Source organism: Capsaspora owczarzaki (assembly GCF_000151315.2).
Source record: "Capsaspora owczarzaki ATCC 30864 unplaced genomic scaffold supercont2.3, whole genome shotgun sequence".
In the NCBI taxonomy this organism is placed as follows: domain Eukaryota; class Filasterea; order Ministeriida; family Capsasporidae; genus Capsaspora; species Capsaspora owczarzaki.
The window spans coordinates 95469-122360 of NW_011887294.1; the positions used below are offsets into that span (position 1 = coordinate 95469).

At 53.8% G+C, this 26892-nt stretch overlaps 10 protein-coding genes across 10 annotated transcripts; 5 read left to right on the forward strand and 5 right to left on the reverse strand.

The window, feature by feature from the left end:
- The first annotated feature begins 152 nt into the window (after nucleotides 1-152).
- On the forward strand, nucleotides 153-2588 carry CAOG_02032 (hypothetical protein). Its single transcript, XM_004348732.2, has 4 exons — nucleotides 153-361; nucleotides 1072-1199; nucleotides 1542-1726; nucleotides 1845-2588. The coding sequence occupies exons 1-4, from the start codon at nucleotides 175-177 to the stop codon at nucleotides 2383-2385; spliced, it is 1041 nt and encodes a 346-aa protein (XP_004348782.1). The 5' UTR covers nucleotides 153-174; the 3' UTR covers nucleotides 2386-2588.
- Nucleotides 2589-2629: 41 nt separating this feature from the next.
- Nucleotides 2630-4720, reverse strand: CAOG_02033 (hypothetical protein). Its single transcript, XM_004348733.2, has 4 exons — nucleotides 4348-4720; nucleotides 3203-4252; nucleotides 3012-3095; nucleotides 2630-2901 (listed from the first exon to the last, which is right to left on the reverse strand). Exons 1-4 carry the CDS (start codon nucleotides 4517-4519, stop codon nucleotides 2879-2881), a joined length of 1329 nt encoding a protein of 442 aa, XP_004348783.1. The 5' UTR covers nucleotides 4520-4720; the 3' UTR covers nucleotides 2630-2878.
- Nucleotides 4721-6373: 1653 nt separating this feature from the next.
- Nucleotides 6374-8593, forward strand: CAOG_02034 (GTP binding/translation elongation factor). The gene has a single exon (XM_004348734.2). The coding sequence runs from the start codon at nucleotides 6380-6382 to the stop codon at nucleotides 8513-8515; it is 2136 nt and encodes a 711-aa protein (XP_004348784.1). The 5' UTR covers nucleotides 6374-6379; the 3' UTR covers nucleotides 8516-8593.
- Nucleotides 8560-10339, reverse strand: CAOG_02035 (pyridoxamine 5'-phosphate oxidase). The gene is made up of 4 exons (XM_004348735.2): nucleotides 9655-10339; nucleotides 9409-9512; nucleotides 8994-9276; nucleotides 8560-8875 (listed from the first exon to the last, which is right to left on the reverse strand). The coding sequence occupies exons 1-4, from the start codon at nucleotides 9973-9975 to the stop codon at nucleotides 8657-8659; spliced, it is 927 nt and encodes a 308-aa protein (XP_004348785.2). The 5' UTR covers nucleotides 9976-10339; the 3' UTR covers nucleotides 8560-8656.
- Nucleotides 10340-10847: 508 nt separating this feature from the next.
- CAOG_02036 (nck1 protein) lies at nucleotides 10848-12137 on the reverse strand (the record flags this gene model as incomplete). The annotated part of the gene is made up of 1 exon (XM_004348736.1): nucleotides 10848-12137. The coding sequence occupies one exon, from the start codon at nucleotides 12135-12137 to the stop codon at nucleotides 10848-10850; it is 1290 nt and encodes a 429-aa protein (XP_004348786.1).
- Nucleotides 12138-13578: 1441 nt separating this feature from the next.
- On the forward strand, nucleotides 13579-15203 carry CAOG_02037 (hypothetical protein; the record flags this gene model as incomplete). Its single annotated transcript, XM_004348737.2, has 2 exons — nucleotides 13579-14860; nucleotides 14966-15203. The coding sequence occupies exons 1-2, from the start codon at nucleotides 13680-13682 to the stop codon at nucleotides 15201-15203; spliced, it is 1419 nt and encodes a 472-aa protein (XP_004348787.2). The 5' UTR covers nucleotides 13579-13679.
- A 124-nt stretch (nucleotides 15204-15327) lies between these two features.
- CAOG_02038 (DEAD box polypeptide 1) lies at nucleotides 15328-18411 on the reverse strand (the record flags this gene model as incomplete). The annotated part of the gene is made up of 10 exons (XM_004348738.2): nucleotides 15328-16535; nucleotides 16645-16723; nucleotides 16849-17055; nucleotides 17139-17215; nucleotides 17295-17430; nucleotides 17553-17650; nucleotides 17741-17860; nucleotides 17966-18074; nucleotides 18192-18221; nucleotides 18379-18411. 10 exons carry the CDS (start codon nucleotides 18409-18411, stop codon nucleotides 15328-15330), a joined length of 2097 nt encoding a protein of 698 aa, XP_004348788.2.
- Nucleotides 18412-19072: 661 nt separating this feature from the next.
- CAOG_02039 (hypothetical protein) lies at nucleotides 19073-23283 on the forward strand. The gene is made up of 4 exons (XM_004348739.2): nucleotides 19073-19419; nucleotides 19665-21445; nucleotides 21647-22414; nucleotides 22551-23283. Exons 1-4 carry the CDS (start codon nucleotides 19093-19095, stop codon nucleotides 23161-23163), a joined length of 3489 nt encoding a protein of 1162 aa, XP_004348789.2. The 5' UTR covers nucleotides 19073-19092; the 3' UTR covers nucleotides 23164-23283.
- CAOG_02040 (hypothetical protein) lies at nucleotides 23258-24369 on the reverse strand. Its single transcript, XM_004348740.2, has 5 exons — nucleotides 24333-24369; nucleotides 24025-24096; nucleotides 23692-23784; nucleotides 23504-23593; nucleotides 23258-23412 (listed from the first exon to the last, which is right to left on the reverse strand). The coding sequence occupies exons 1-5, from the start codon at nucleotides 24333-24335 to the stop codon at nucleotides 23365-23367; spliced, it is 306 nt and encodes a 101-aa protein (XP_004348790.1). The 5' UTR covers nucleotides 24336-24369; the 3' UTR covers nucleotides 23258-23364.
- Nucleotides 24370-25727: 1358 nt separating this feature from the next.
- Nucleotides 25728-26881, forward strand: CAOG_08572 (hypothetical protein; the record flags this gene model as incomplete). Its single annotated transcript, XM_011271870.1, has 1 exon — nucleotides 25728-26881. A coding segment is annotated over one exon (1154 nt), but the record flags the coding sequence as incomplete, so codon positions are not given.
- Between the last annotated feature and the right edge of the window lie 11 nt (nucleotides 26882-26892).

Here is a 26892-nt window from a genome sequence, read left to right on the forward strand (position 1 = left end):
CTCTTTGCTGAATGGCTGACAATCTCAAGCGATCGACTTGAAAGCGAATTGCACACAGAGTGTGACTCTTTGGCTATCCAGCCATGTACTCGAATACTCTTGCTCATATACACATGCAATTTCTTATTTTGGACTTGTGCACTCTAATTTCATTCTTTTTTTTTTTCTCAGACAATGCTTGTGCGATCAAGGGTCTCGTGGAGGTCTCCCGCTGCGATTGCTGCTGCAGCTGCGCTGTCGCTGTCGCTGCTGCTTGTGCTGCATGTGGCTGAGACCGAGGCCAACCTCGTTCTGCGCACTCCGCTCAACCAGACGATCAACGTTGACACTGCCGACGCTGACTTTGGCTCGTATGCGAATGGTGGGTTTTGTTTTTTTTTGGTTCCGCTTTGCCTCTTCGTCCGCTCTCGTTCCCACACACCCCCCCCCGGCACCTCCTTCTCTCCTATTGCTGTGACTGTATTCGTGCCATTGTAATGTTGTTGGTACAGTCAGCGAGGGGGTGCAATCTTGTTGTCGTTGTGTTCCTATCTGCTGCCGCTCACCGTTTTTACGATGTGGCGTCATCACTCCGACACACTCTCTCTCTCCGACTCGCTGATGCACTCTCCCTCTCTCCCTCTTCCCACTCTCTCCCTCTCTTACTCTCTCCCTCTTTACTCTTCAGCACTTGTACGCAATCATTGTCCGCGTGTCTTTTGCTGCTTTTTTTGTTCGACCATCCATTTGCGTTGCTCGCCTTCGCACTGCCCTCTTGCTTACTCTGGCTTATTGCTTCTCTCTGCTGAACTTTTCAACACCCCTCGCTCGCCTCGCCTCTTCGTCCCTATCTATCTTCATTGCATTCCTCGCCAAATCCATTCGCCTTCTTCAAATATGGTTGATGCATGCTCAATGCAACGTTGAACCTTTTTCCCCGCAACGCGCTCTCGTTTTCGAGTGTTTCTTGGCACTTCTCAACGTCATGAGATTGCATTCAATGCTGTCTGCAGTAAAACTCAACATTTTTTTCTTTTCTAATGTTTTATGTTTTATTGTGGGGGGCGGGGTGGTCTCTGTTTGCAACCACAGGTCTCAGAGCAACTCTCTTCTTGTCGACGCCCGATATCCGAGGCTGCTCCCCGATCAAGCCGCCCGCCAACTTTACAGGTAGCTGGGCAGTGCTCGTCCAACGTGGCAACTGCTCATTTTCCGCCAAGGTAGGAGCATCGTGACAGGGTTTTCTGGGTGGGATTTTCCCCCAAAACCTTATCCAAAACAACAACAACAAAAACAAACACCATGTCCCGACACTCGGCAGCAGCTCGTCGATCGCTCGGTCGGTTGCTTTTTCTTTCGCAACCTTGTGGCCACGTCAATGCGTGCACGAAAAAGTAGCGGCATTGATCGCGGAATGGGAATCGGGGGGGAAGGGGAAAAAGCGAGATCAGACAATGTGACTCGCTTTTGGTTTTGTTTTTGAATTGGTTTTGGTTTTGCGCCGTGACCCTCTCCCCAAACTTCACTCACAACATGTGCTCGGGATGCTCGATGAAACACAGGCATTCGCGGCACAGCGTGCTGGCGCAGCGGCAGTCATCATCTTTGACGACGTTGACGAAGACTTGATTGAAATGGGCGGCGACTCGGACGTTGCCATCGTCGCCGTATTCATCAGCCGAGACGATGGCGAGCTTCTCCAAGAATATGCCGAACAACAGGGCTCGACTGTGACCATTTGGCAAAAGTATGTCTTTTTGTTGTTGTTGGAAGATGCGCTTTTTTTTTTTCTTTTTTTCCTTTTTTTTTTTTTTTTTTTTTTGGTGATCGACCTGACAATTGTCTGTCTGTTTTCCTCCTGTTAGTGACGACATCTTTGGAGTGTGGCCGACCTTCGTTCTGCCCTTCATGATTATGATGCTCGTGACCGCGTCCATCTACGGAGTCTACCTTGTGTACCGCCACCGCCGGATGCTTCGCGCAAATCGCATGCTCGAACCAGAAGTCATTACCATCCCGACGCGTCCCTACAAAATGTCCGCCGACCAACAGGAGCCAGACACTTGCGCTGTCTGCATTGAGGAGTTTGCTGTCGGCGAAAACCTGCGTGTCCTGCCGTGCAATCACCTGTTCCACGACGCCTGCATCGTGCCATGGCTCACCCAGCAGCGCAGCACCTGCCCGATCTGCAAACGTGACGTTCGCACTGGTCGGTCGTCAGGTGCTGGTGTCAGCACACCGACTGTGATGGTTGCTGGCGAACGGACGCCGCTTCTTCGCGGCAGCACCAGCACTGGCCAAACTGCCAACTCGTTGCCGCCATCGATTCCGCCGCTGCCTGCCTCCGTTTCAGAGCAAAACTCACGCCTGACTCCTTCTCTCAGCCAGATTCAAAACACTGTGTAGCTGAATGGTGCCGGGGGTGGATGAAGCTCTCTGTCGTTGAGCATGCACAGCCAGAACAAACAAAAACACACACACAAAAAACCCAAAAATACTGATTCCTTCGATTGACGTTTTGCTTTGAGTTGGGATGTCGTATGTATGTATGATCAATATCACCTGGAGCTCTGCGACCAGGTCGGTAAAATACACAGCTTTCGCTTGCATTTGTATCGAGTGTTCAACACGATTTGCAAGGTGGCAAAGTAAAAGGTCGACATTTACATTGGAGAAGAAAAAGAGCAATCACAACACACAAACAAACAAACAAACAAATAAAGCAAACAAACAAACAAACAACCAATCAAAAAAAAAAAAAAAAAAAGGACGGAAAACACCAAATAGAAACGTCACACAATGATAAACAGCAAAGCAAAAAACAAGCATAAGCCACATCCAGGCGACGGAAGCGCATGCGGCCTACATGCAAAATTAGCCGACAAACACCCAACAACGCTTAGCGTGGCGGCGGTGGTCGAGCTGTTGTTGAGCAAAGGAACATCAGAACAACAACAACAACAACAGCAAGCGAGCCAAGTTAGAGGTGAGAACAGCAACAAACTGGCAAGCGCAAAACGCAAGTGACGTACGACTACTTCGGTTTGGTGGTGGCGGGGGTGCGCTTCCGCGATTGGGAGCTGCTGGTGCGGCACGAGCGGCAGTGCTTGTCCGTGCTGCAAAACAAAGTCGTCAACAAAAGTCAGAAATCAACCGCAAAGAAGAAACCCCCAGAAACCAATGGTGGGACAAACAACATTTCAGCAAACAACGCATCACTCACCGCCTGCAGGACCGGATGTTGCAGAGATATAGGTCTTGGGACCGGGAGTGTACGGCTCTGGGTCGGGGATGGAAGGAGGGTTCGGGAAGAAGCGTGATTCGAAATCGCCGCCCTGGTTGGATCGGGCTGGCGCCGGCGGGGCATTCGAGGCGCGAGTGGGTGGAGGCGGGGCAGCCGAGGTGCGGTTGGACGGCGGCGGTGGTGGGCCTGCAGTCCGGCCGGGTGGCGGCGGAGGGCCTGCGCGCTGTGCAGCCGGTGGTGGTGCAGGGGCAGCGTCACGGGTTGGTGGCGGCGGAGGAGCAGCGTCACGTGTTGGTGGCGGCGGAGGGCCAGCCCGACCAGGCGGTGGCGGAGGTCCAGCGCGGCCAGGCGGTGGTGCGGGCGCAGCGGATCGTGTTGGCGGCGGAGGAGCCGCGGCCCGGTTTGGCGGGGGCGGGGCGCCAATTGCGGACGATCGAGGCGAGTTGGACGCGCTCGAGCTGTCGGCGTCGTCGCGTGCCGGAGGCGGGGGAGGGCCAGCGCGGCCGGGAGGCGGAGGAGCGCCACCGCGTGACGGCGGAGGAGGACCTGCTGGCCGTGGTGCTGATGAAACGGGAGACGGGGCTGCTGGAGGTGGGCCAGCGCGGGAAGGCGGAGGAGGCGCGCCTCCTGGACGTGGTGCGCTCGGCGGGGGCGCCCGAGCCATTCCGGGGGAACCCGCAGAGCTGGTAGGGGTGGCCATGGGCGCTGGTGGTCGTGGTGCCGGCGCCGCTGCAGCAGGAGTGGGAGCCATCGGAGGCCGTGGTGCGCCGCCCATGGCTGGAGGTCGCGGGCCAGAGTTCATCGAGGGAGGAGCCGGTCGAGGAGCGCCGCCTGCAGAGCTGGGGCTGGACGTTGGGGGTCGTGGCATGGCCATGCCTGGGGGTCGAGGGCCAGGAGCAGCAGCAGCGCCAGCGCCGCCACCGCCACCCTTGTTTGGGAGCTTTGGGATGCCACCAGCAAAGAGGCCGCCGCCGCCGCCGCCGCCGCCGCCGCCACCACCGCCACCGCCGCCACCACCACCTTTAGGTGCTGTTGCAGGGCCAAAGGAAACAAGGTGGGAGAGTGAGCCAAAACAAAAGGGAGAATTACAAGGCATTGATTCCAAAGTGCGATTTGCAACCTACCGTCGAGGACGGGTCCAGATCGGTCGTTTGTAACAGTCTTTTTCAACTTTGTGCCACCTCGAATGTCGCCGAGGAGCGCGCCGCGAGCCTTCTCGCCGCCCTTGGTCATGGGCGGGGGGCCGGCAGCGGGCGGCGGCGGGGGGCCCGGAGGCGGGGGAGGCGGGGGAGGCATTGTGCTGGATCGAGACTAGGCACCCAATGTATCCGACTTTCGGCCAAAAAGGGGGATTGAGCAAAAAGGGGGGGTGGGAACCGACGACGACGCTCTCTTTTTGCGTTAGCGGGTTTCGAGCGAACGGATTTCAAAACAATTGGGGAATTGTCTCAGCCACACGCCAACGAAACAAGCAAGTCAAGAGGCGGACGACGGAACCTGTGACGAGCGAAATGTGATGAGACATGAACGCAAGTGAGAACCATCGAGTGAGGCAACAACGGCATCAAACAGGGACGATTTGGACGAGAATGTTGGAACAAAAGGGGGGCAACTTGTGCTTTTTGTGACTTGTCGAGCTGTCAATGAGCCGTCAATGGTCACAAGGAGGCTAGCATCAATGCATGAAAGCGGGGTGTATGTGTGTGGAGTGGGAGTTGGAACGAGACGCACAATGGACACAAGCGGAAGGGAAAATCAAAAAAAAAAAAAAAAAAAAAAAAAAAAAAAAAGAGGCGGGCTTTGGCTTTGGCTTTGTTTGCCTTTGAAGAAGCCCAGCGGCTGCAACTCGGGCTGGTCCGAGCGGCGAGGCGAGGCGAGGCGAACGCAAATCAAGCAAGCACAAATGCAGTCCTGCGGCGACTGGACATCCCCCTTCGACGCAGCCCACACTGAAGGAGCGGAAGGAAGAGAAGCAGTAACAGTGAAAGATCTCGGCTTTTTTTTTATTTTTTATTTTTTTTTATTTTTTTTATTTTTTGTGATTTATTCTCGTCCCATCCCATTGAACGACGAATTGTGGCTGCGAGAGATCGGATTGATCAGCCACGGTTGGAAACCACCGTATCGACAGCGAAAAACGGGGACAAAAGCAAGCGAACGAAGGGCGAAGGACAGACGCAAAGGCAAAGGGACGAACAATCACAAAATAATCGTAAAAAAGAATTAAAAAGAATAAAAAGAATAAAAAGAATAAAAATAATGCAAGTCCTACTCGTGCGAGCGACAGTGAGACGGACGAGAGGGCGCGAGGGCGAGGCAATGTCAGAGTTGTTGGCTGCTCAACACTACATTGCACATGGATGCGCAACCTGGGACACGCCAAAATGGACGTCGTCTCGCTGCTGTTTTGCGTTTTTGGCTCGTGATGCATTGGAAAATAGAACGGGCAGAAAAAAAAAAAAAAAAGCCGCAAAATAATAAATCAAACAAATAATAAAAATAATAATAATAATCTTCAAAATAACAATCTCGCTCTGAAGCGAACGGAAAGAGACGAGAGACGAGAGACGATGAGAGAGAGAGAGAGAGAGTGCGAGCGAGCGAGAAAGAGACAGTGAGAGGAACGTCATCATCAGCAAGAGCGATGAAGCAGCCTGATGGAAGCAAAACCCGCATCGCGTTCATTCACCACCAAAAAAAAAAAAAAAAAAAAAATCAAACATTGCTGAAAAAAACAATCCAAGCAAAGGGTAGCACAGGCCGAGTGAAATGGTGACCGCTTCGTATCAGCTGTAACTGATTTAAACAAAACAAAAACAAAACAAACAAACAAAAAAAAACTCACAAAAAAAATCAAAAAAAAAAAAGAATGCTGGCTTTCCATTTGCGGCAAATTCTGAACACGAAAAACCGCGAAAGTCGGAAATTCGCAGCATCAGAAACTCAGAAGTGGAGGGTTGGAAAATATTGGAGTGTTGGGGGTGGGGGTGAGGTTGCAGGATGAAAGCAGCGAGAGATTTCTATCGGTCCTCGCGGGGGTGTTGTTGTGTTGAACGAGCAAATCGACAATCGGTTTGACTTGGATGTTTGGATGTTGCTACCTTTTGTTTTTTTTGTTTGTTTTTCGATGCAAGCTCACTCTCTGTCCATTTTGCAATGCAGCGGTGGACGCAGCAGCTCGGAGCAGTCTCAACCAGCCGCGTGCTGGCGTGCTTCAGAGCGTCGACGCTGCTGCACCACCACCACCACCACCAGCAGATGCGACACCATGTCACACTAACAGCACCCACCCCCAGACAGAGTCGCTTGCGTGCGATCGATGCAGCCCGAGCAGTTGGGTTGGCTGGGCGCCCAACACTGCGCGCGCTCTCGTCCAACGCCGCCGGAGCCCAAGACCACAGTCCCAAGCCCACCACCCATGAACCGGCTGCAGCCACCCTGCCGCCACAGGCCATCACGCCAAAGGACTTGGATCCCGCGCGGTTTGACATGGCAAAGTATCCGCCAAGACTGGTGCGCAACTTTAGCATTGTGGCACACATTGACCACGGCAAGTCGACGCTTGCAGACCGACTGCTCGAGGTGACGGGCACGATCGAGCGCAACAAGGACAACAAGCAAGTCCTGGACAAGCTGCAGGTCGAGCGAGAGCGCGGCATCACCGTCAAGGCACAATCCGTGTCCATGTTTTACAAGAACAAAGGCGAGACGTACCTGATCAACCTGATTGACACGCCTGGCCACGTCGATTTCAGCTACGAAGTCTCGCGATCACTGTATGCATGCCAGGGCTGCATTCTGCTTGTCGACGCTGCGCAGGGCATCCAGGCGCAGACCGTCGCCAACTTTATGCTTGCCTTCGACAGCAACTTGAGCATTGTCCCCGTGCTGAACAAGATTGATCTCCTGCATGCGGACGCCGCGCGCGTCACCAAGCAGATGCAGTCCGTGTTTGGCACAGAGCCGGAGGAGGCGCTGCGGATTTCCGCCAAGACCAACCTCGGCATCGATCAAGTGCTTCCCGCCATCATTGATCGCGTGCCTCCGCCCAGCGGCAACCCCGATGCTCCGCCCAAGGTCCTGCTGTTTGATTCGTGGTACGACGACTTTCGAGGCGTCGTGTGTCTGATTGCAGTCGTCGACGGCTCGCTCAAGGTCGGCGAGAAGATCACGTCGGTGCACTCTGGTTTGTCGTACGAAATTCTCGAGCTGGGTGTCGTCTCGCCGGAGCGAGTATCCACAACCGAGCTGCACACGGGGCAAGTTGGCTACCTCATCACTGGAATGCGATCGACGTCGGAAGCACGGATTGGCGACACGCTGCACCTCTTCCAAAAACCCGTGGAGGCGCTCCCGGGCTTCAAACCCGTCAAGCCGATGGTGTTTGCCGGTGTGTTTCCGATGGAGCAAGCCGAGTTTGACGACCTGCGCAAGGCCATTGAAAAGCTGACGCTCAATGACGCCAGTGTCACCGTCCATCGCGAAAGCTCGGTTGCGCTCGGCTCGGGCTTTCGGCTCGGTTTCCATGGCATGCTCCACATGGACGTCTTCCAGCAGCGCCTCGAGCAAGAGTATGATGCCAATGTGATTGTGACCTCGCCAAGCGTGCCCTTCCGGGCCGAAATGCGCGACGGCGAAATCAAGACCATTGAGTCCCCTGCCGAATTTCCCGACACTTCGTTTGTCAAGCAATTCCAAGAGCCGGTCGTGATTGGTACCCTGGTCTTCCCAGAAGAGCACCTCGGGGCCATGATTGATCTCTGCCAGCGGAGCCGCGGCGAGCAGGTCGACCTTTCCTATCTCGATGAAACGCGCGTCATGCTCAAGTACCGCCTCCCTCTCTGCGAGATTGTCACTGACTTTTTCGACGCCGTCAAGGGCGTCACGTCTGGCTTTGGAAGCTTTGACTATGACGAGCCGACGTTTGTTCCATCCAAGCTGGTCAAGCTGGACATTGCGCTGAACGACGTGAATTGCGATGCTCTCTCCGTCATTCTGCATGACAGCAAGGCGCAGGAGCATGCCAAGAGCATCTGCGAGCGTCTTGCCGAAACCATCAGCCGCCAAATGTTCGAAGTTGCCATCCAAGGTCGCATCCACTCAAAGGTCATTGCAAGGGCGACCGTCAAGGCCCTGCGAAAGAACGTCACTGCCAAGTGCTACGGCGGCGATGTCTCGCGCAAGAAGAAGCTGCTGGACAAGCAGAAAGAAGGCAAGAAGAAGATGAAAATGATTGGCAGCGTCGAGCTGAGCAAAGAGTCCTTCCTATCAGTCATTTCCAAAGCGCGGTGATTCTGGTGTGTCAAATGATACTGGTGTTTTTCTCTTGGTTTTTTGAACAATGAAAAAAATCAAATTGTAATTCTGGCATTTTCATTTTGGTCAAGAATCTAAAAACAAACAAAAACCCCAAGTTCATCACCCCTCGAACCCTTAAGGGCAAAGACGCTCCACTTGCCAGCTCTGCAGCCCGTCGGCAGTCAGTCCCGGAAGGAGACGATATCGCAATCGGTCGTGCAATCGCGAAGGACGACCCTGCCAAAATTCAATCACGGTGGGGCGCACGAGATATCCACCCCAATTCGCGGGCTTTTCGATGACTTCCGCGTCCTTGAAACGCCCAGCCGCTGCTTCTGTGCGAAGTTCGAGTGCCTGGGGTTGCAATCGCAGAGAGAAATGCAAAAGAAGTGCGACGAATTGAGCGCGATTTCGGGCGCGAACAAAGTTGAGCTGGCTGCACCTGCTCATGCTCACAAACACCATCCATTACCTTGCGGTCAGGAATGACCTGGCTTTGCAGGCTGGCGTGGGCGCCAATTTGACTGCCTCGTGGACGTGATTGGAAATAGGCCGTAGACTCTTCTTCCGACAAGCGCTCAACGACGCCTTCAATGCGAACCTGGCGATCCATCGGGCCCCACCAGAAGGACAATGCCACATGCTTGTTCTGGACCATGTCGGAGCCCTTGTGGCTGCCGTGGTTGGTAAAGAATTGAAACCCGTCCACGCCGTAACCCTTCAGCAGGACGACTCGCGAAGAGGGGCGACCGGTCCTGTTTTTCGGTCCAATATTAATAAGCGTCAGAGAACAAAACAGCACGGGTTAGTATCCACCGATCGTAATTGGAGAAAGTTGCGCAGAATGGGAAATCGTTGCTTTGAAGGGTTTGGCAAGCAGTACTCACGCTGACACTGTGGCAAGGGTCATGCCGTTTGGCTCGTGCACGTTTGCAGCAACAGCCTCGCGAAACCATCGATCAAACTGGTCAATCGGTTGCGATGCCAAATCCTAACATCCGAAACATCAAAGCGAACGTGAGCGAGTGGCGTTCGCTTTTTGTGTGTTTGGCCCCCCAGCCAAGCCAAATCGTCCTCCCTTGCAGGATTCAAAATAGAAGATGAAAACGCTATTGAGTATGTCAAGAACCGACCTCTTCGTTCAGCTCGCCGTAAGTGTAGTTGAGGCGCATGTTCGCCACGGCTTGATGAACGGCGGCTTGTCCAGTTGCAGCAGCGGCAGTAGCAGCAGCGGCGGCGGCGGCAATCACAGCGGCGGCAGCAACTGCGTTTGCATCGTCGCTCGTCGGTTCAGGATCACTGGTGGCAGCGGCAGTGGCGGCCATCGTCGAAGCGTGCATGGCGGGAGTGTTTGTGTTTGTTGCGGCTGATGGATGCGCGGCTGCTGCTGGTGGAGGAGGAGTGGCGGTCGAGAGCGAGGCCGAGGCCGAGGCAGTTGGGTTGCTTGGCAGCATGGCAGCAGAGGCAAAGCGCGAGACACGGAGGAGGGAAGGCAACGACGACGGACTCGTGCTGGAGAAAGGACGACTGATGACGACGAAGGCCGACACGACCGGATTCGGATTCGGATTCGGATTCTGAAGCGGATGCGGATGCGGATGCGGCAAAGTGGAGCGCAGTGATGAGAGTGACTGGATGTGGATGCGGAACGGGCGGCGGTGGCGGCAGTGGTCGAGATGGATGGAGTGCCTCGTGCGACTGGAGAACAACGCAGCGAGCCCAGCGCCAAACCGCACACGATGGCACAATCGCATCACAGCAGCAACAAACAACAAGAAAAAGAATAATAACACACACACAAAAAAAAGAGAGAGAGAGAGAGAGAAAGAGAGAGAGAGAGAGCGGCAAAAGGAATAAAAGTAGAATTATGGAGCTCAAATGTTGGAGATGAAAAACCATAGTTACAACACAAGGAGGTCGATGCACAACAGCAAAAGGGAAGAGCAACGGAATTGACAACCAAAGAAGAAGGAAGAAAATCAAAGCACCAGACCATCCAAAAGAAACCACGAAACAAAGTGGGATGCATGTACAAACACGAGCAACAGCCAAGCACAAAGAAACCAAACGAGACGGACGGGGGGAAAAAAAAACAAGGAACGACGACGACGACGACGACGAAGCACAAAGAAACCAAACGAGACGGACGGGGGGAAAAAAAAAACAAGGAACGACGACGACGACGACGACGACGCAACTAGAGAGAGATTGAATGCTGAAAGAGCGCACTGAAAAAAAAAAAGCGGGGCAGACAAAGCCTAACCTGTTTTTATGCAACGTTGTTGTTGTTGTTGTTGTTGTTGTTGTTGTTGTTGTTGTTGTTGTTTTAAGAAACCGGGAAGGGCGTCACAAGAAGAATACGCTCGCCCTCGGGAGTGGTGAAAATGGGGTGCTCCTTGTAGTGATCCACCAGCTCAAAGAGGTTGGAAAACTCGCGAGGTCCAATCTTGTACCGGTTGTTTTCAAACATGATGCGGAAGTGCTTGACCATGTCGTACACGCGGAGCGACACGGAATAGTCGCCTGACTTGGTCTCGCTGGCACGCAACAAAAAGTCGCCGTGGCGGGACCGGCCGAGCATGAGCGCCTCCGTGTCGCGGCGCGAGAGGGGCCCGTGGAACCACGACTGGTCCTCGACCACGCGACCGGCAGTGTTGGTGTTGTTGTTGGCGCGCTGTTGGTTTGAGCCAAAGCCACCAGCGCCGACGCCGCCGCCGTTCATGGGCTTTGGCGGCAGGTTTGCCGGAGGGAACTTTGGGGCGCCACCCACGTCGTGAGCAGAAGCCACGGGGACTTGTCCACGGTGCGAGTTGGGAATAGTTTCAACATAATTGGAAGGGATGACGCCAGTTTCGTTTGTGCGGCGACTCCGTGCGGTAAACCACGAGGCGTCCGCGTTATCGAGAATATCCACAATGTCGCCAGGCTCGAGGTCGAGCTCGTCCGTCGCGCTCTTCTTGTAGGCAAACTTGACAGTGGCAGAGTATAGTGCGGGCTCGACGTCGTCAAACTCGGGCTGCTTGCCGCCAGCGGCCAGTGTCTGGTTTGGCCGCAGACCTCCCGCCGGCTGTGCCATGTTTGGGGGCAGATTCGGCAGTGCGGGGCCGTTTTCAGGCGTCTCCTCGGCCACATAGTTGCTGGGGAACCAGCCGACGCGACCGTGCACGCGCGCCTGCCACCAGCCGTCGTCCTCCTTTGTGAGCACGTCGACAATTTCACCCTTGTTCAGCGACAACTCGTCATCGCGTGTGGCCTGGTACTGGAACTTGACACGGGCCTGGCACAAAACCTTCATGGACTCGACCGCCAGCTGATCCGAGTGCGATGGGGCGGCAGCAATCACGGGCATCGAGTCCTTCTTGCCCGATCGCAACCGGTCCAGCACGGACGGCTTCTTCTCCTTGGGGGCATTCTTGTCTTTTAGCAGCTGAAGGTAGTTACGGGGCACAAATCCGCTGTTACCGTTGTCCTTCTCGACCTTCCACCAGTTCTTCGAGTCGAGCTTGGCGTCGTTCTCGAGCAGCTTGAGCCGGTCGCCCTTGACAAACGTCAGCTCCTCCGAGTTTTTGGCGACATAGTCGTACAGCGCAGTGGCGTATCGAATCGGGACAGCCATCGGTGTGTGTCGGGGTGTGTGTGTGTGTGTGTGTTTGAGTGACTTTGTTTGATGCGGGGGTGGCCTTTGTGGGGCGAGATTGATCAAACAGACAAAAAAAAAGCAAAGGCACCTGCATTTGACACCAAACCAAGAGGCCGCAAACAGGAGGATGAGACAGAGTGACGAGATCATCATCAACAACGACAAGCCATAATAGATCAAATGGAAAACCAAGCCAACCCTCAAACCCAGTCCCAAGCCCCCACAGCCCCAAACGCCCCAAAACTCGTGCATTGCCTGACATTCGTTGTGCTGACTTTTGCCCCCCCCCCCCTTGTCGTTCACAGCGAGCCAGCCATGATCCATTTGGCTGGGTTTGGATGGTCTTTTTTTTTTTTTTTGGCTCCATTTGCTTTTGCTTTCCCCTTCTTTTCCTTGTTCCCGATCTTCCACCATCCCGAGTCTAAAGTGCCCATTCGAACCCCCTCAGTCTCGCTCTCTGTCTCTGACTCTCTCTCGTTTCTTCACTCAACTTCCATGACAAGTGGCTTTTTTTTTTTTTTGATTTTTTGATTTTTTTTTTCCCTTCCTTTTTCTGGATTTTTTTATTTTATTTTTTTTTCCCTTCCTTTTTCTGGCTTTTGAGCGTGTCGGCTTTTGTGTTGCTGCTGCTGCTGCTGATGCTGCTGTCGTCATACACGCGTGTACCACATTGGCACCAGCTCAGTCGCAGCACGTTGCTCGTGCTTGGCTCTTGGTTTGAAGCAAGCAAAGACCAAAATCGCTCGCACAAGAAACAAAGCAAGTAAAGACCAACAGCGAACAAAAAATAATAAAACCAGAAATAAAAAAAATCAAATAAAACAAAAAAAAAAAAAAAAAAAGGAGCGCATGCTGCAAGCGCGTGCTGGTTGAAGGGGTGAAGGGGGGGAAGGGGGAAGGGGGGAGAAGGGAAGGGGGCGCTGCGAGTGGGGGGATGAACAGACGATGGTCGGAAGGGAAGGGTGCGAAGGGAGAGGCCGATGGGAGGAGCGAGAAAGAGAGGCAAACGAAAAAAAAAAAAAAAAAAAAAAAAGACAATGGAAAAGCAATAGAAAAGCAATAGAAAAAAAAAACTCACCAAAAAAAAAAAGAAAAGAAAAAAAAAAGAAAGAAGACTGAGAAAAACAGAAACAGTTTGATCCCACTTCCAAAAACTGAGATTGTGAGTCAGAATCAAAGAGCAAGGAAATAAAAAAAAGACAATCGACTGACTGAGAACGGATTGCTGGATTGAAGCGGAAGAGCTGCAAAGCGTTGAAACCAACCATTGGAGCCTCAACCCCGTTTCATGCTGTTCCCCCTGCCTACTGATGGAGTTTGCAGTTGCTTGGTCGATCAGACAGACTGGAGGGTTGCTTTGAGGGGACTGATACAAAAGTCACTTTGTGCAACCTCGATGGCTCAGTCTGATTTTCCTCTGATTCAATTCCTAACGTCGCTCCACACTCACACACTACAGCAGCTGCTGCAGCTTCACCTTTGACAATCTTCAAAACGAAAAGGGGGACAAAAACCACAATGCCAGACAAGTACCCTCACTTGCCAGGCGGCAGCAGAGACCGATCAGGCCAGCCTCCATCATCGTCGTGGACGACGAGCCAGCGCCGCAGATCACCGTCGCCGACACGAAACACGTCGCGGCAGTCGAGTCACCGGAGTCGATCCAGATCAAGATCGCCGCCTCCACAGCAGCAGCAGCAGCAGCAGCAGCAGACGCAACGCGAGTCCAGCCACGCGAGCTCTGACTCGGCTGCCAACCACACACACCCACAGGCACTGGCAGCAACTACTACTACTACGACTACTACTGCAGCCCCATCCACTGCTGGATACGATCCACGCATGCACGGTCACAATGGCTGGCCCAGCGCAACGATGGGCGGACAACCTCATCCTCAAGCACCTTTTTCACTTGGAGCCAATCCTTACGTCTACCATGCTGCTGCCGACATGCAGGCGCAGTACACGCAGCAGATGGCAATGCACCAGCAATCTGCTGCAATGACGCCGGAAATGCGCATGCAGTACATGCAGCAGCTGGCGTTCTACCAGCAGCAAATGTCTGCACAGATGGCGCAAGGAATGGCGCCCCATTCTCAGAATCCTGCAACATCCGCAGCCCCGTCAACAACAACGTCAACATCCGGATCGCGACCAACGACGCCGCAGAATACTAGTGCCAGCGCGCCTTTGGTTGCACCGATTGCTTCAAGGCCCGCGGATTTCCCACCGGCCGCAGTCCCGCTCCCAGTCTCCAAGCTAAATTCGTCGTCGGCTTTACCACCGCCAGCAGTCCCGCTTTCGGGTGCCAAGCCAATCGCACACCCTGCACTGATGGTCTCAAGGCCGACGGAGTTACCACCGGCAGCAATTCAGCTCCCAGCGACCATGCCAATAGCACCCCCGGCACCAAGCGTGCCGCCTCCTTCCCAGGCCTCTGATCAACTGCGAGAAGTGTGGGCCAAGCTCGCCATGCTGCCTCCTTCAAGGCGGCAAACTCTACTCCAACTTGCAGGAAGCCAAGCTCAGCAGCAGACTGATGCCTCATCTTTAGCCGCATTGCAATCGTGGCAACAAGCGCCGCCGGCTCCAAGCGCTCGTCAAGCCGCCCTGCCGCCAATTTCTGCGTTGCAAGCCCTGGCAGTTTTACACAACAGGCCTGTAGTGCTACGAGAACTCTCCGATGATGGATGGGACCAGTATGTCACCCGGGACGGACAGGTCTTTTACTTTCATCGCTTGTCAAACAGAAAGCAATGGGACCCACCTGCTTCAATGATGGACATTCACGATTCTGCAGTGTCAATGCTGCAGCAACAACAACAGCAACAGCAGCAGCAGCAGCAACAACAACAACTCGCGCCCGTGCAACAATTGCTCAACCTTGTCCTTCAGCTTCAATCGGCACAACAAAACGGATCCATCCCTGTAGCGCCGGGCGCTGTCGTGGACCCTGCCGCCGCGCTTGTGAATGCCGTCGCGCTTCTCCAGCAACGGTCGCAGGGCACAAATCAAACTGCTTTGGCGCAGCCGCCACAGTAGTGGCTAGCCATGGATCAAACGCCACAACATGTTAACAACTTCTTTTTTTGTAAAAGTAATAGAACCCATTGTATTTTTTAAAAACCAAACAAAGCACATCTAAAAACTCGCCGACAAAGAGTCTTTACCATTGACGAGACTTGAGACTCCAGAACGAGTACTGGGCGTCCACCTCCAGCTGAGCCAACTCAACAACGGAAGGGGCGAGTTGAGCGGTGTGTGCTTGGTACTCGTCCACACCCGCTGCTGCGCGCTTTTCGCCATACACGATCTTGCCATCGGCCAGCGTTTGCGTAGAGAGGGCAAAGTCGCCAGTCAACTCGGCCACATTTTCGCCAACATGCGCTTGGACTCCCCGGAGCAGTGCGGGCTCGTCGTACCAGATGGTGCAGCCGCCCTTTTCGGTCAAGTCACTGTTCGTGCAGCCGCGATCTCGGTTTGCGCAAGTGTGGTACCACACCTTTTCGGGCACGTCGGAGATGAGCGAAACCGCCAGACCCATCCGCTCTGCACGGCCGACGCGACCGATGCGGTGAATGTAGACCTCGGGCGTATCGGGCAACGTGTAGTTGACAACAAACGGCAGCCCCGTCACATCAATGCCGCGGGCAGCAACGTCAGTACACAGCAAGAAGCGAACCTCGCCATTCTTGAACTGCTTGACGGCACCATCACGGTCACGGACATCGCTGTGCAGGCACACGCACGAGTAGGCATTCACCAGGGCGTTGGAGCCTCCAGCAGCCAGCAAAAAGTCGCGAACATGGTCGCAGTCAAGCTTGGTGCGGCAGAAAATGATGGCCTGGTCCATCTTGAGCGCCTCAATCACCCGGAGCAGGTAGAACGGCTTGAGCTTCTTCACCTTCTCGGACAAGGCCTCTGGACTCTCGGGGTGGGTGCGAATATTCGGGGCATCGCGCACGTGCACGCCGTCCGTCTGCATCGCGACGCGTTCGGGGCAACCGGCAGTCTTGGCAGCAGAGGCAAGATCCTGGGCGGGATTCACCTTCACACACACTTGATGCACCGTGTCTGGCACGGCGTCTTTGCCCTTGAGGTCAATCCAAGTGGGAAAGTGCATCAAATCCGTCGCCAGCGCCTTGACGTCGTTGGAGTGGAGCGTGGCGGAGCACACAATCATTTGGAGGCGGCGGCCATTGTCCAAATCCTTGGGCACGCCGTTGAAAATCTTTTGAATGAGCTGGCGATGCCCCTGCGCAAGCAGGCCGTCCGCTTCGTCCAAGATCAAAAAGCGGACGCGGGAAAGATCGAGCGAGCCGCTTGTGACGAGATCGTCGACACGTCCAGGGGTACCCACCGCAATATCGACACCTGGAGTATTGTTAATGTTTTGAAAAAAAAGTCATCGGAGCAAAAGAACGAAAATTGTGAGCAGTCGACCAAACGGAGAGTTAAAAAATAACCTGAACTGCATTCGCACCTCGTCGCAACTCGGCCATTTGGTCCTTGGCAGCAACACCACCGACAAACAGTCCGATTCGAATGTCCGATTCAAGGTACTTGAATTGATTGAAAAGGTCAAACCACCGGACAAAAAACAACAACACAAAAAAAAAAAAAAAAAAAGAAGGTCATGTGTCAGTGACGACTGCTGATTTTCCGGCAATGAACAAGACACACGTACCTTCTTGAAGAGCATAAGTTGATCATAAATCTGCGTGGCAAGCTCACGAGATGGCTCGAGAATGAGCGCCGACGGCGACTTTTTCTGATTGGCAGAACCCGCCGCCGACTGGCCAGCTTGATCGCGCGGGCATCGAGCCACAGCCTCAAATCCAGGGCATGGGTGTTTGAAAGGTTGGGCTCCAAAGTTGAAGCGCATCTCTGCATTCTACGTTCCAGGCGACCCGAACAATCGTGAGGGCAAAAGACAGGGCAGCATGAAAGCATGTGGCAAGGAGAGACGGCACAAACCTTCACAACGGCCGCAGGGTAGAATGGCATGCGATGGAGCTGGGTAGGAATGTCAAAGGCCTTGTCAAAGCGAGATCCTGGCAGAACAGGCGGGAGTGGTCCGTGAGAACAATTGTGGTGACGCGAGGCTACATCTCCTGCGCAAGCAAATCATACCGTTCTTGGAGAAAAAGATCTGATGCGCGTCCATGTCGATAAAGCAGCCAATCGTGTCGTTCACGCCGAAAGCAAGGCCGTAATTTTCAAACTGGCCGCCGAACGCCTTCTTGCCGGTTCCGCCAAAGCCGAATCCCTGGTATTTTCATAAGAGTGCAAAGAAACAACCGATTCAGGATGTTAGGCACGTCGATTTTATGCATCACTTTGATGAAGCGTCCAAAACTCGGCCGAAAAAAAAACAAAAGCCAAACTCACCTGCTTGTCAGTGCCAAGATTACGGCTGGCTGTGATCGTCGACCAGCCGAGGCGGCAAAGACCTTCATCAGTGACGGTTGCTTCGTAGTAGTACTTGCCTAGCACAGTACCAGCACAAGGGCAGCACGAGGGATGAGCCGATCGCGAAAAACAAAACCAAAGAGCATCACTCCAAGCTGCGCCTCTACCTTTGGCAATGCCTTGGGTGGCGCGAGCACCAGCCCAGTCTGCAGAGCGACTCTGGCAGAGCAACCCGTCTTCAGCGATGGCAAAGGTGGCATCGCGGTCTGACAAGCTCATCGTAACTTCTGGCATGTCATCGAGCGTTCACACCATCGAAACGAATGGTCAGCCACCCAGCTGCTTCACACAACCAGGAACTACGCCAAAACCCTGCCAACTAAAACTCATACGTGATGCGGAGGAGGAAGAGGAGGAAGCCGCCCCAGCTGTTGCTGCCTTGGAGTGGGCGATCAGCGTGTTTGTCTCGTGCACAATCTGCAGCACAGGCAAGCAGAATGCCTGATTGTGCGGTTATTTGCATAAACCATCATAGCATGGTGAGCATCTCAAAGTTTCATGACTCGAGCGACTTATTGCATCAGAGAGCACAGAAATCAAAGCGTTTTGGACCCATACACCAGTCTTGCCACTTCCAGTCTCGGCCGCCTGTCACCCAACCAGACGCAATACAGGTGTTTGTGAGTTTATGCACATATCGTTGCGATCACGATCCAGCCAATGCCAATGCCAATGCAGGCATCTCGAAGTGAGTGCTGCAGTGATGTAACATTGAAAGGTCTGCTGCTCCCTCCACTGCACTCACCATCAGCACATCGCCGCGCTTCTGCTTGGACATCCCTGGGCAATCTAACGAGACAGAGCAGAGAGAAGCAGCAGCACGCAGCAGTGAGCAAGTGACGTTGTGGGATGGATTTCGCACAGCGTCTCTGGTTATTCAGCACCCCCCCCCCTACCGCCAGTCGAGCTCCTCCACGGCACGGATGATCTCGGGCATGACGCCGTATTCTGTGGTCGGAACGTCAGAAGGATGAGAGTTGAAACAGTGAGACCCAGTGACCCCCAAAAACGCAATGGTGCTGGATTTCATTGGATTTCGTTCGCTTGTTACCTTCAAAGGCAGACATTTGGAACAAACGAGCACAGCAAATGTAAATGTGGACAAGAACAAAAAAGTGAGAGTGGCTCAGTGCGAATGCAACCCCCCAAACCCCCAAATCCCCGTTGCGTAACAGTAACGCACTTTGAAAATCGCTTTTGGCTCCACATTCAGTAAGTCCTGTCGGTTCTGCTGCTGCTGATGCTTTTGGCTCAACATTCAGTTTCTGCTGCTGCTGCTGATGCTTTTGGCTCTCTTCTCGACCTGTCATCATTTCAAGCTCGCTTTTTGGACACGATCGTTAGTTCAACGTCGCTGAGTTTGCAAACTTTGGCATTTTTGCCATCAGCATTGAATTACGTGATTCATTGTGGTTTTAGTGTGCGCACTCTTCCTTTGTTGCTTTTTTGCTGAGAGAACATGTCATCCTCAACAACCGCTAAACCCACTTCCAGCACCACTGCTGATGCGGCTGCGACGTCCCCTGTTGTCGCTAATGCTGCGAATGCTGCTGATGCTGCTGAAGCTGCTGATGCTAGTGCTGCGGCGGAGGGTGCATTGTCAGCAGCCGTGCACTCGCTGTCGATTGCAGTCGGTTCCGTTCCCGATGCGCTCCTCCCCGCCAAGCTGCAGGAGCTCGCCGAGCACTTCCCCGAGCTCCACGCCACCCTGTCGCCGGGTGTCATTCTGGCGTGCTCCAAGCGCAGCGACACGCCGTTCCCGACCAACAGCGAGTACATGGAACACGTAAGCATTCGCAATTGCCAATTTCTAACTTTAGTCAAAAATAATAACAACAACATTGATCACAAGTATTTCGTGTCAACATCGTTCGTCGCTCAGCGAGTCAGACAGTCAAAGATGATAATGTTGTGTGACCGTTGCAGCACAACAAAAAAAAACATGCAGCACTTGATTTTTCGTTTTGATGCTTTGAAACAACATCTTCTCACTACACCCGATTCTGTTTGTTTGTGTTTTGGTTTGAACAGTGGCTCGCATACTTCCATGTGCGCAGGACAATCATCTGCTTGCAAGAGACCATCCGTGGATTGAGCACGTACAACCAAATCCTGAGCAAGAATGTCAACGGCGACGCAGACTACATGAAGCGGGCTGGACGTGTTTTGGGCGAAGTGCTCGATTTCCTGGCCAAACTCATGGAAATGCGCTTGGCTGCGCACGCATCGCAGAAAGTGCTCGCTCCGCGCCTCGTGCGCATGTGCCAGGCGTTCAACATTCCCGAAAACCGCCTCGTGGCCGTCGTGTTCATCGTGCTGCACTCGAGCGAAATGTTTGCGTTTGACCCGCGCGACTATTCCAACGGCGACATTTTCCTGACGCTGATGGCGCGGTACACTGGCCTGACCCTGAGTGACGCCATCCAGTTTGTGGATCCCAGCCGCTCGTACATCAAGGAAGGCCTGATCAACCTGGTTGAGGACGCGCAGTACCGCTACCCTCCGAGCATCCCGCAGCACGTCTTCCCCATTCTCTTCACCGAGCACGTGTCGACCGACGTGCGCCTCAAAGTCGACGGAACGACGCTTGCCAAGATTCTGGACGAGGAAGACGGCGATGAAGCAACCGCGAGCTCCGCGCAGGACGACGATCGCAGCGACGACGACGATGCCAATGAAGGCCAAGAATCTGCCGACGAGGGCGAGCAAGCCACTTCAAGTGGCGACGCTACGGTGGGTGAGGACACGAGCGACGACTTTACCCTCGTTGACGCTGGCAAGCACTCGAAGAAGACCAACAAGAAGAAGAAGACGAGCAAAAAGGTGCTAGCTCGCTCCGGCTCGACTGGCGGCCCTCGCGAGCAGGAGGAGGACAAGGATTTGTACGACTTGCTGCGCGAGCAGCTGCAGTTTGAAGAGGAAGAGCGCAAACTCAAGGAGGCGAGCGGCGAGAGCGCAGAGTCGGCCACCGATTTGGGTGCCTCGGCCTCTGGGTCTGGTGCCTCGGCCGCAACCGACGAGCTCAAGCCGTACACGACCAACCTTGGCTACCTGAGCGACCACTTTGAGTGGGTGTCGCTGCGCTGCCGTGTCTCCACGACCGAGCGCGAGGTCTCGGACGACAACTTTGGTGTGAAGGATGTCAAGGGCGAGCAGCAACTTCGCGAGATGAAGGCCAAGGAGAAGATGCAGCGCGCCCGTTGTGTCAAGCGCATGGAGCTCACCGTCAAGGAGGGCACGTGGCTGCCCCGTCTCGAGCGTCTCGTCCTGATTCTCCAGCTGGACGATTTCGAGCGTCAAATCCTGTGGACGCTTGCCGGCAACAAGCTGAGCAACAAGGTCGGCCCCGAGATGGGCCGCTGGAGTAACCGCGGCTCGTATGTGTCGGCCTTTACGGTCGGGCAGCTGCTGCACATGTACTCGGAGGATTTCGAAGACGAGGTTGGCCGGCGCAAGTACTTTTACAAGAACGCGCGGCTCGTCAAGGAAGGCGTCATTCGCCTGGCCGATTCGGTTGTCAGCGGTGAACTGAACAACTCGCAGGTCGAGATGGACCGCCGCATGCTTGACTTTGTGGTTGGCCTGGAAACGGAGGTGTCTGAAATGCTCGATGGCTCGCACTTGTACACCCCCAACGTCAAGCTCGACCAAGTCATTCTTGCCGAGGACCAAAAGAAGATGGTCATTGACACAGTAACCACCTTTGAGCGCTTCAAAAAGCTGCGCAAGCGCCTTGGCTTTGACGAGTTGGTTCAGGGCGCTGGCATTCTTCTGATGTTCTACGGCAAGTCTGGCACGGGCAAGACGATGCTGTAAGAAGGAGGCATTTTTTTTTGCTTTTTGGTGTTTCCTGTTTGGTTGTTTGTTTGTTTGTTTGTTTGTTTGTTTGTTTGTTTGTTTGTTTGTTTGTTTGTTTGTTTGTTTGTTTGTTTGTTTGTTTGTTTGTTTGTTGTGGGGGAAAGACACTCACCGGTTGTTTTGATTTCGCGTTGCTTGAAATCCTCACTTTTCAGAGCAAACGCCCTGGCTTCCCATCTCGGCAAGCGCATTCTGCTGATCAACTTCCCGTCGCTTGGCTCACAGCCCGATCAGGTCATCAAGTTTATCTTCCGCGAAGCCAAGCTGACCGACGCCATTCTGTTCTTTGACGAATGCGAGGCCCTCTTCAAGTCGCGCGAACTCGGCGGATCGTCCAACATCAATCTGCTGCTGACCGAGATTGAGCAGCACGGTGGCCTCAGCATCATGGCGACCAACCGCCCGGTCGACATTGACGAGGCCATGCACCGACGCATCACGCTCGCGATCGAGTTCCAGCCGCCGACGAACAAGCTTCGCGAGCAAATCTGGAAGGCGCACGTGCCCAACACTGGCGTGTTTGACAGCTCCATTGACTGGCACTACCTGGCCGCCAAGTACGAGCTGGTCGGTGGCCTCATCCGCAACAGCGTTCTGTCGGCCCTGTCGTTTGCGGTCGCGCGCAGCGAGGTGGACAACTCGGAGGTCATGATCACGCAGGCCGATCTGGAGCGCGGCGCGCTGCTGCAGCTCAAGGGCCGCCTCAACATGGTCGATTTCGACCGGCGTGTGGTGCCCACCCGCGGCCTCGAAGACATTGTTCTCTCCAACGATGTGCGCAAGCGTGTTGGCGACATTATTGCTTTCGAGAAGGCACGCCAAGTGCTCATCTCCGAGTGGGGCTTCTCCGAAGCCATGTGTCGCGACCAAGGCACCAGCTGTCTCTTTGTTGGCCCACCCGGCACTGGCAAGACGATCTGCTCGTAAGGGCTCTTGTTGAAAAGAATGATGGTTTGGTTTTACGTATTTTTTTTTTCTGGAGAGCGATTGTGTTTCTGAACTGTCCCTCACGCGCTCTGTCTCATTTGTGTCCGTTTTTTTTTCCTCTGGAATCCGCAGAGAGGCGATTGGTCTCGAAACAGGCAAGGCTTTGAAGATTGTCAACTGTGGCGAGCTCGTGTCCAAGTGGGTTGGCGAAACAGGCAAGAACATTGAGGCCATCTTCAAGGAGGCGCGCGCCGTCGACGCCATCCTCGTGTTTGACGATGCGGAAGGCCTGTTTGGCTCGCGCACCGAGTCAACCAAGTCGTCGACCGACCGCTACGCCAACATGGACACGAGCATTCTGCTCTATCACATGGAGCGCTTCCCTGGCGTCGTGATTCTCTCGACCAACATTGCTGATAGCATCGACCGTGCCTTCCTCCGTCGTTTCCGCTTTATTGTCGAGTTCAAGCTCCCTGACGCAGCCATGCGTGCCAAGCTCTTCCGTGACCATCTGCCGACCAAGGTCCCCATTGCCAACAACATTGACTTTACGGATTTGGCCCAAAAGTTCTCACAGTTCTCCGGCGCCAACATTAAAAATGTCTGCTTCAAGGCAGCATCCCGTGCGGCGCTGCGTCCCGCTGAGGAGCGTCGCGTTCTGCTTTCCGATCTGGAAGAGTACTGCGTGGAAGAAGAGTTTGCAGCGGGCATCAAGGGTCGTCCTCCGACCGACATGTTCTCTTGAACACGTTCTTTAAGTGTGTGTGTGTATGTGTAGGGGGTGGCTCTTTGTTGCGTGATGTGGGTGTATGCATGTAGCACGTCAGTGTTGTAAAAATCCGAGTCGATCATTGGTCAAGTTCACATCATTTGGGAGTTTTGGAAGAAATCGTTTTTGTTGTTTTGTTATTAATGGGAACAGTGAATCCACCAACGCAAAAAGTGTTTAGTGGAGGACGCCAAGAATCTCAACGTCGCGGTACAGAGTAAACTCCTAAGCAACGAATCAAGTTTACAAAATGACAAACACCAAAAGTGAGACAAAACCGAGACATGAGCACGAAAGTTACAACCAAGCGACATACCTTGTCGTCGAGCTTGATCTTGTTGCCGCCGAACTCGGGGAGCAAGACCTTCTCGCCGATCTTGACCGACGGGGGGATGAGGTTGCCAGCCTGTGCGAGCGAGGAGGTCACGGAATTTTGAGCAAAAACACGACGAGACAGTGCAAGAGAGAGAGAGAAAAAATGACCGAATCGGCCATCGAGGTTACCTGATCGCGAGCGCCAGGGCCGACAGCAATAACAACACCCTCGTTCAGGGCAGGAACGGCAGACTCGGGGAGGAGAATGCCAGACTTGGTCTTCTACTCGAGAGAGAGAGAAAAAATCGGATCGATCGTAACGGAGCCCATCGCCATTGATACAAGTGGAAAGTTTGGGGATGGTACGTGTCATTTTCAGACAACCAGCAATCATGGAATCATGGAATCAAGAAGCAGGACGACAGGGGTGAGTGTTTGAAAAGGACCATCCATGTGCTTTTTCTGGCGTTTCCATTGGCACTCTTGTCAATTCACATCGACGGGGAGGACACTGAGACGCACCTGGGGAGCGACGAGACGCTCGACGAGAACGCGGTCGAACAGAGGCTTGAGGCGACGGGCGACGTTGGCAGCCTGAACACAAGCGCGAGGTAGAAGCAAGAAGAAGCAGAGTGAGGCAAAAGTTAAGACAGAACGGCGAAGACGACGAAGACGGAGAAGCGCGATCGCACGGGGCAACACGCGCAGTGTCCGATGAGGGGAGCATTGAATGCGATGGGAGCAGTGCACCATAGATGATGAGATGAGAGGAGAGAGAAAAAGAGCGAGGCGAAGAGCGGGAAGAAGCAGAAGACAAGTCAAAACGTTACCATTTGAACAGTTTCCAAAATGAAGAAAAAAATGGAGTGAACTTTTTGGTTCCAAATCCCCACTTTCAGACATGAATTACGAGACTCTACAAGTGTGATAAAGCAACGAGCTATCAGAATGTTGATTGGAAAATTAAATTTGATTTGAAGGTAATTGGAATTACGGCCAAAATAGGCTGAGAAGACTGCGATCTGCCCAGAAAACAAAGTTGTCACAGTTGTGCGATCGAATGAGGTCTTTGTCGGTGCGCTAAAGTTGCCAATTTACTGTAGAATATAGCCCTGACCACTGGGCAGAGAATGATGAGGTCGAGATTTGGATGTCGCGACTTGTCCGCAGTTTTGTCACTGTGTGCCGGCTCGTTCTTTTGAGTTTCCATCTCCTCAAACGTTCCAAAACAGTCGAAATTTTGATTTTTTTCGTTTTTTTGCTCATATCTTCGCTTTGCCACGAGATTCCATCGTATTTTTTGCAAATCAACACGTAGATCTGCCAGAGGATTCACAATTCCACCAGTTTGATACCCCCAGAGGCTCTGCGCTGAGAGCACAGCAGATGGTCGTTCTAGAATCTTCCGTGGCTCTTAAAATTTTCGTCCTTTTTTTTTCTTCGACTCGCCACATATTCACACTTGTCCGATAGATGTGAAACGGCCTCTTCTCATCCATAGCGATCTGAGTTGACCCCATTTCCACACGCACAGTCGATCTGCATGCAATTCAGTCTACGTTTTCTTAGTCGTGAGTGACCATCTCTTTTTATTATTTTTTTTTTTTTTTCCCCGCTCGCTTTTTTTTTTTTCTCCCTTTGTTTCAACTTTGGTCGCGGCTCGCTCATCCAACGCTGCGCGCTCTGGAGCCCATCATCGATGCATTCACGCACGACACATCTTGCAGTCATTGGATCAGCGCTCCCAATCGCCTTGCGCACGGCAAACACCATCAAACAAGACAGCAAAACGAAACGCCAAGACACGATTTTTTCGATTTTTTCGCTTTTTTTTTTCTTTTTCACCGTTGTGTGCTTGGATGGATCATCGCGGCCATAGGGCTGTCTCACATCGCATGCGACAGAACACAACCCTCGTTTCACGATCGCATGCCAAACGCAATGACCCAACAACAGCAAAAACACTCAACATTGGAAAGCGTTGAAACAATCAAAAAAACACGACGTCCATCCAAAAAAAAAAAAAAAGCCATGTGCTTTACCATTGCGTTTTGTTTGCTTCACAGTTGAAGCAGTTCAATGAGAGAGGATTTGATTCGACCGTCACTCTCTCATTCATCTTGTATTGAACAAAGGATTTGCATCAATCAACAAACACGAAGAAACAGCTGCTTCTGTCGCTCACTTTGTTCTTTCTTGTTTGCTGCAGACACCATTTCACACAGATGCTGAGCCTTCGTGCTGCCCGCGCCTCGCCGCTGATTGCTGCTGCGCTGCCCGCCACTGCTGCTGCTGCTGCTGCTACTGCTGCTTCGTCGAGCGTCCAAGTCCGCACGTACGCGTCCAAGGAGCTCAAGTTTGGCGCCGATGCCCGCAGCGCAATGCTCAAGGGCGTGCACAAGCTGGCCGACGCTGTTGCCGTCACGATGGGTCCCAAGGGCCGCAACGTGATTATCGAGCAGCCCTACGGCGGCCCCAAGATCACCAAGGACGGTGTCACGGTCGCCAAGGCCATCGAGTTCAAGGACAAGTTTGAAAACCTCGGCGCCCGCCTCGTCCAGGACGTTGCCTCCAAGACCAACGATCTGGCTGGCGACGGCACCACCACCGCCACCATCCTCGCCCGCGCCATCGCTGCCGAGGGCTTCAAGAGCGTCGCTGCCGGCCTCAACCCCCTCGACCTCCGCCGCGGCATCCAATCTGCCGTCGACGTTGTCGTCAAGGGCCTCAAGGACCTCAGCAAGCCCGTCACCACCTCGGAGGAGATTGCCCAGGTCGCCACCATCTCGGCCAACGGCGACCGCGAGATTGGCAACCTCATTGCCAAGGCCATGAAGACTGTCGGCAAGGACGGCGTCATCACCGTCAAGGACGGCAAGACGCTTGTCGACGAGCTCGAGGTCACCGAAGGCATGCGCTTTGACCGCGGCTTCATCTCGCCCTTCTTTATCACCAACACCAAGGCCCAGCGCGTCGAGTACCAGAACGCCCTCGTCCTCCTCAGCGAGAAGAAGATTAGCTCGATGGCCCAGATCGTCCCCGCCCTCGAAATTGCCGTGTCCCAGCGCCAGCCCCTGATTATTGTCGCTGACGACGTTGACTCGGAGGCTCTCTCGACCCTCGTCGTCAACAAGCTCCGCGGCCAGCTCCAGGTCGTCGCTGTCAAGGCCCCCGGCTTTGGTGACAACCGCAAGAACACTTTGCACGACATGGCCATCCTCACTGGCGGCAAGGTCATTGGCGACGACGCCATCGACATCAAGCTCGAGGACATTACTCCCGACTGCTTTGGCAAGGTCGGCGAGCTCGTTGTCACAAAGGACGACACCCTCTTCCTCAACGGCTCCGGCTCCAAGCAGGACATTGAGACCCGCTGCGAGTCCATCCGCG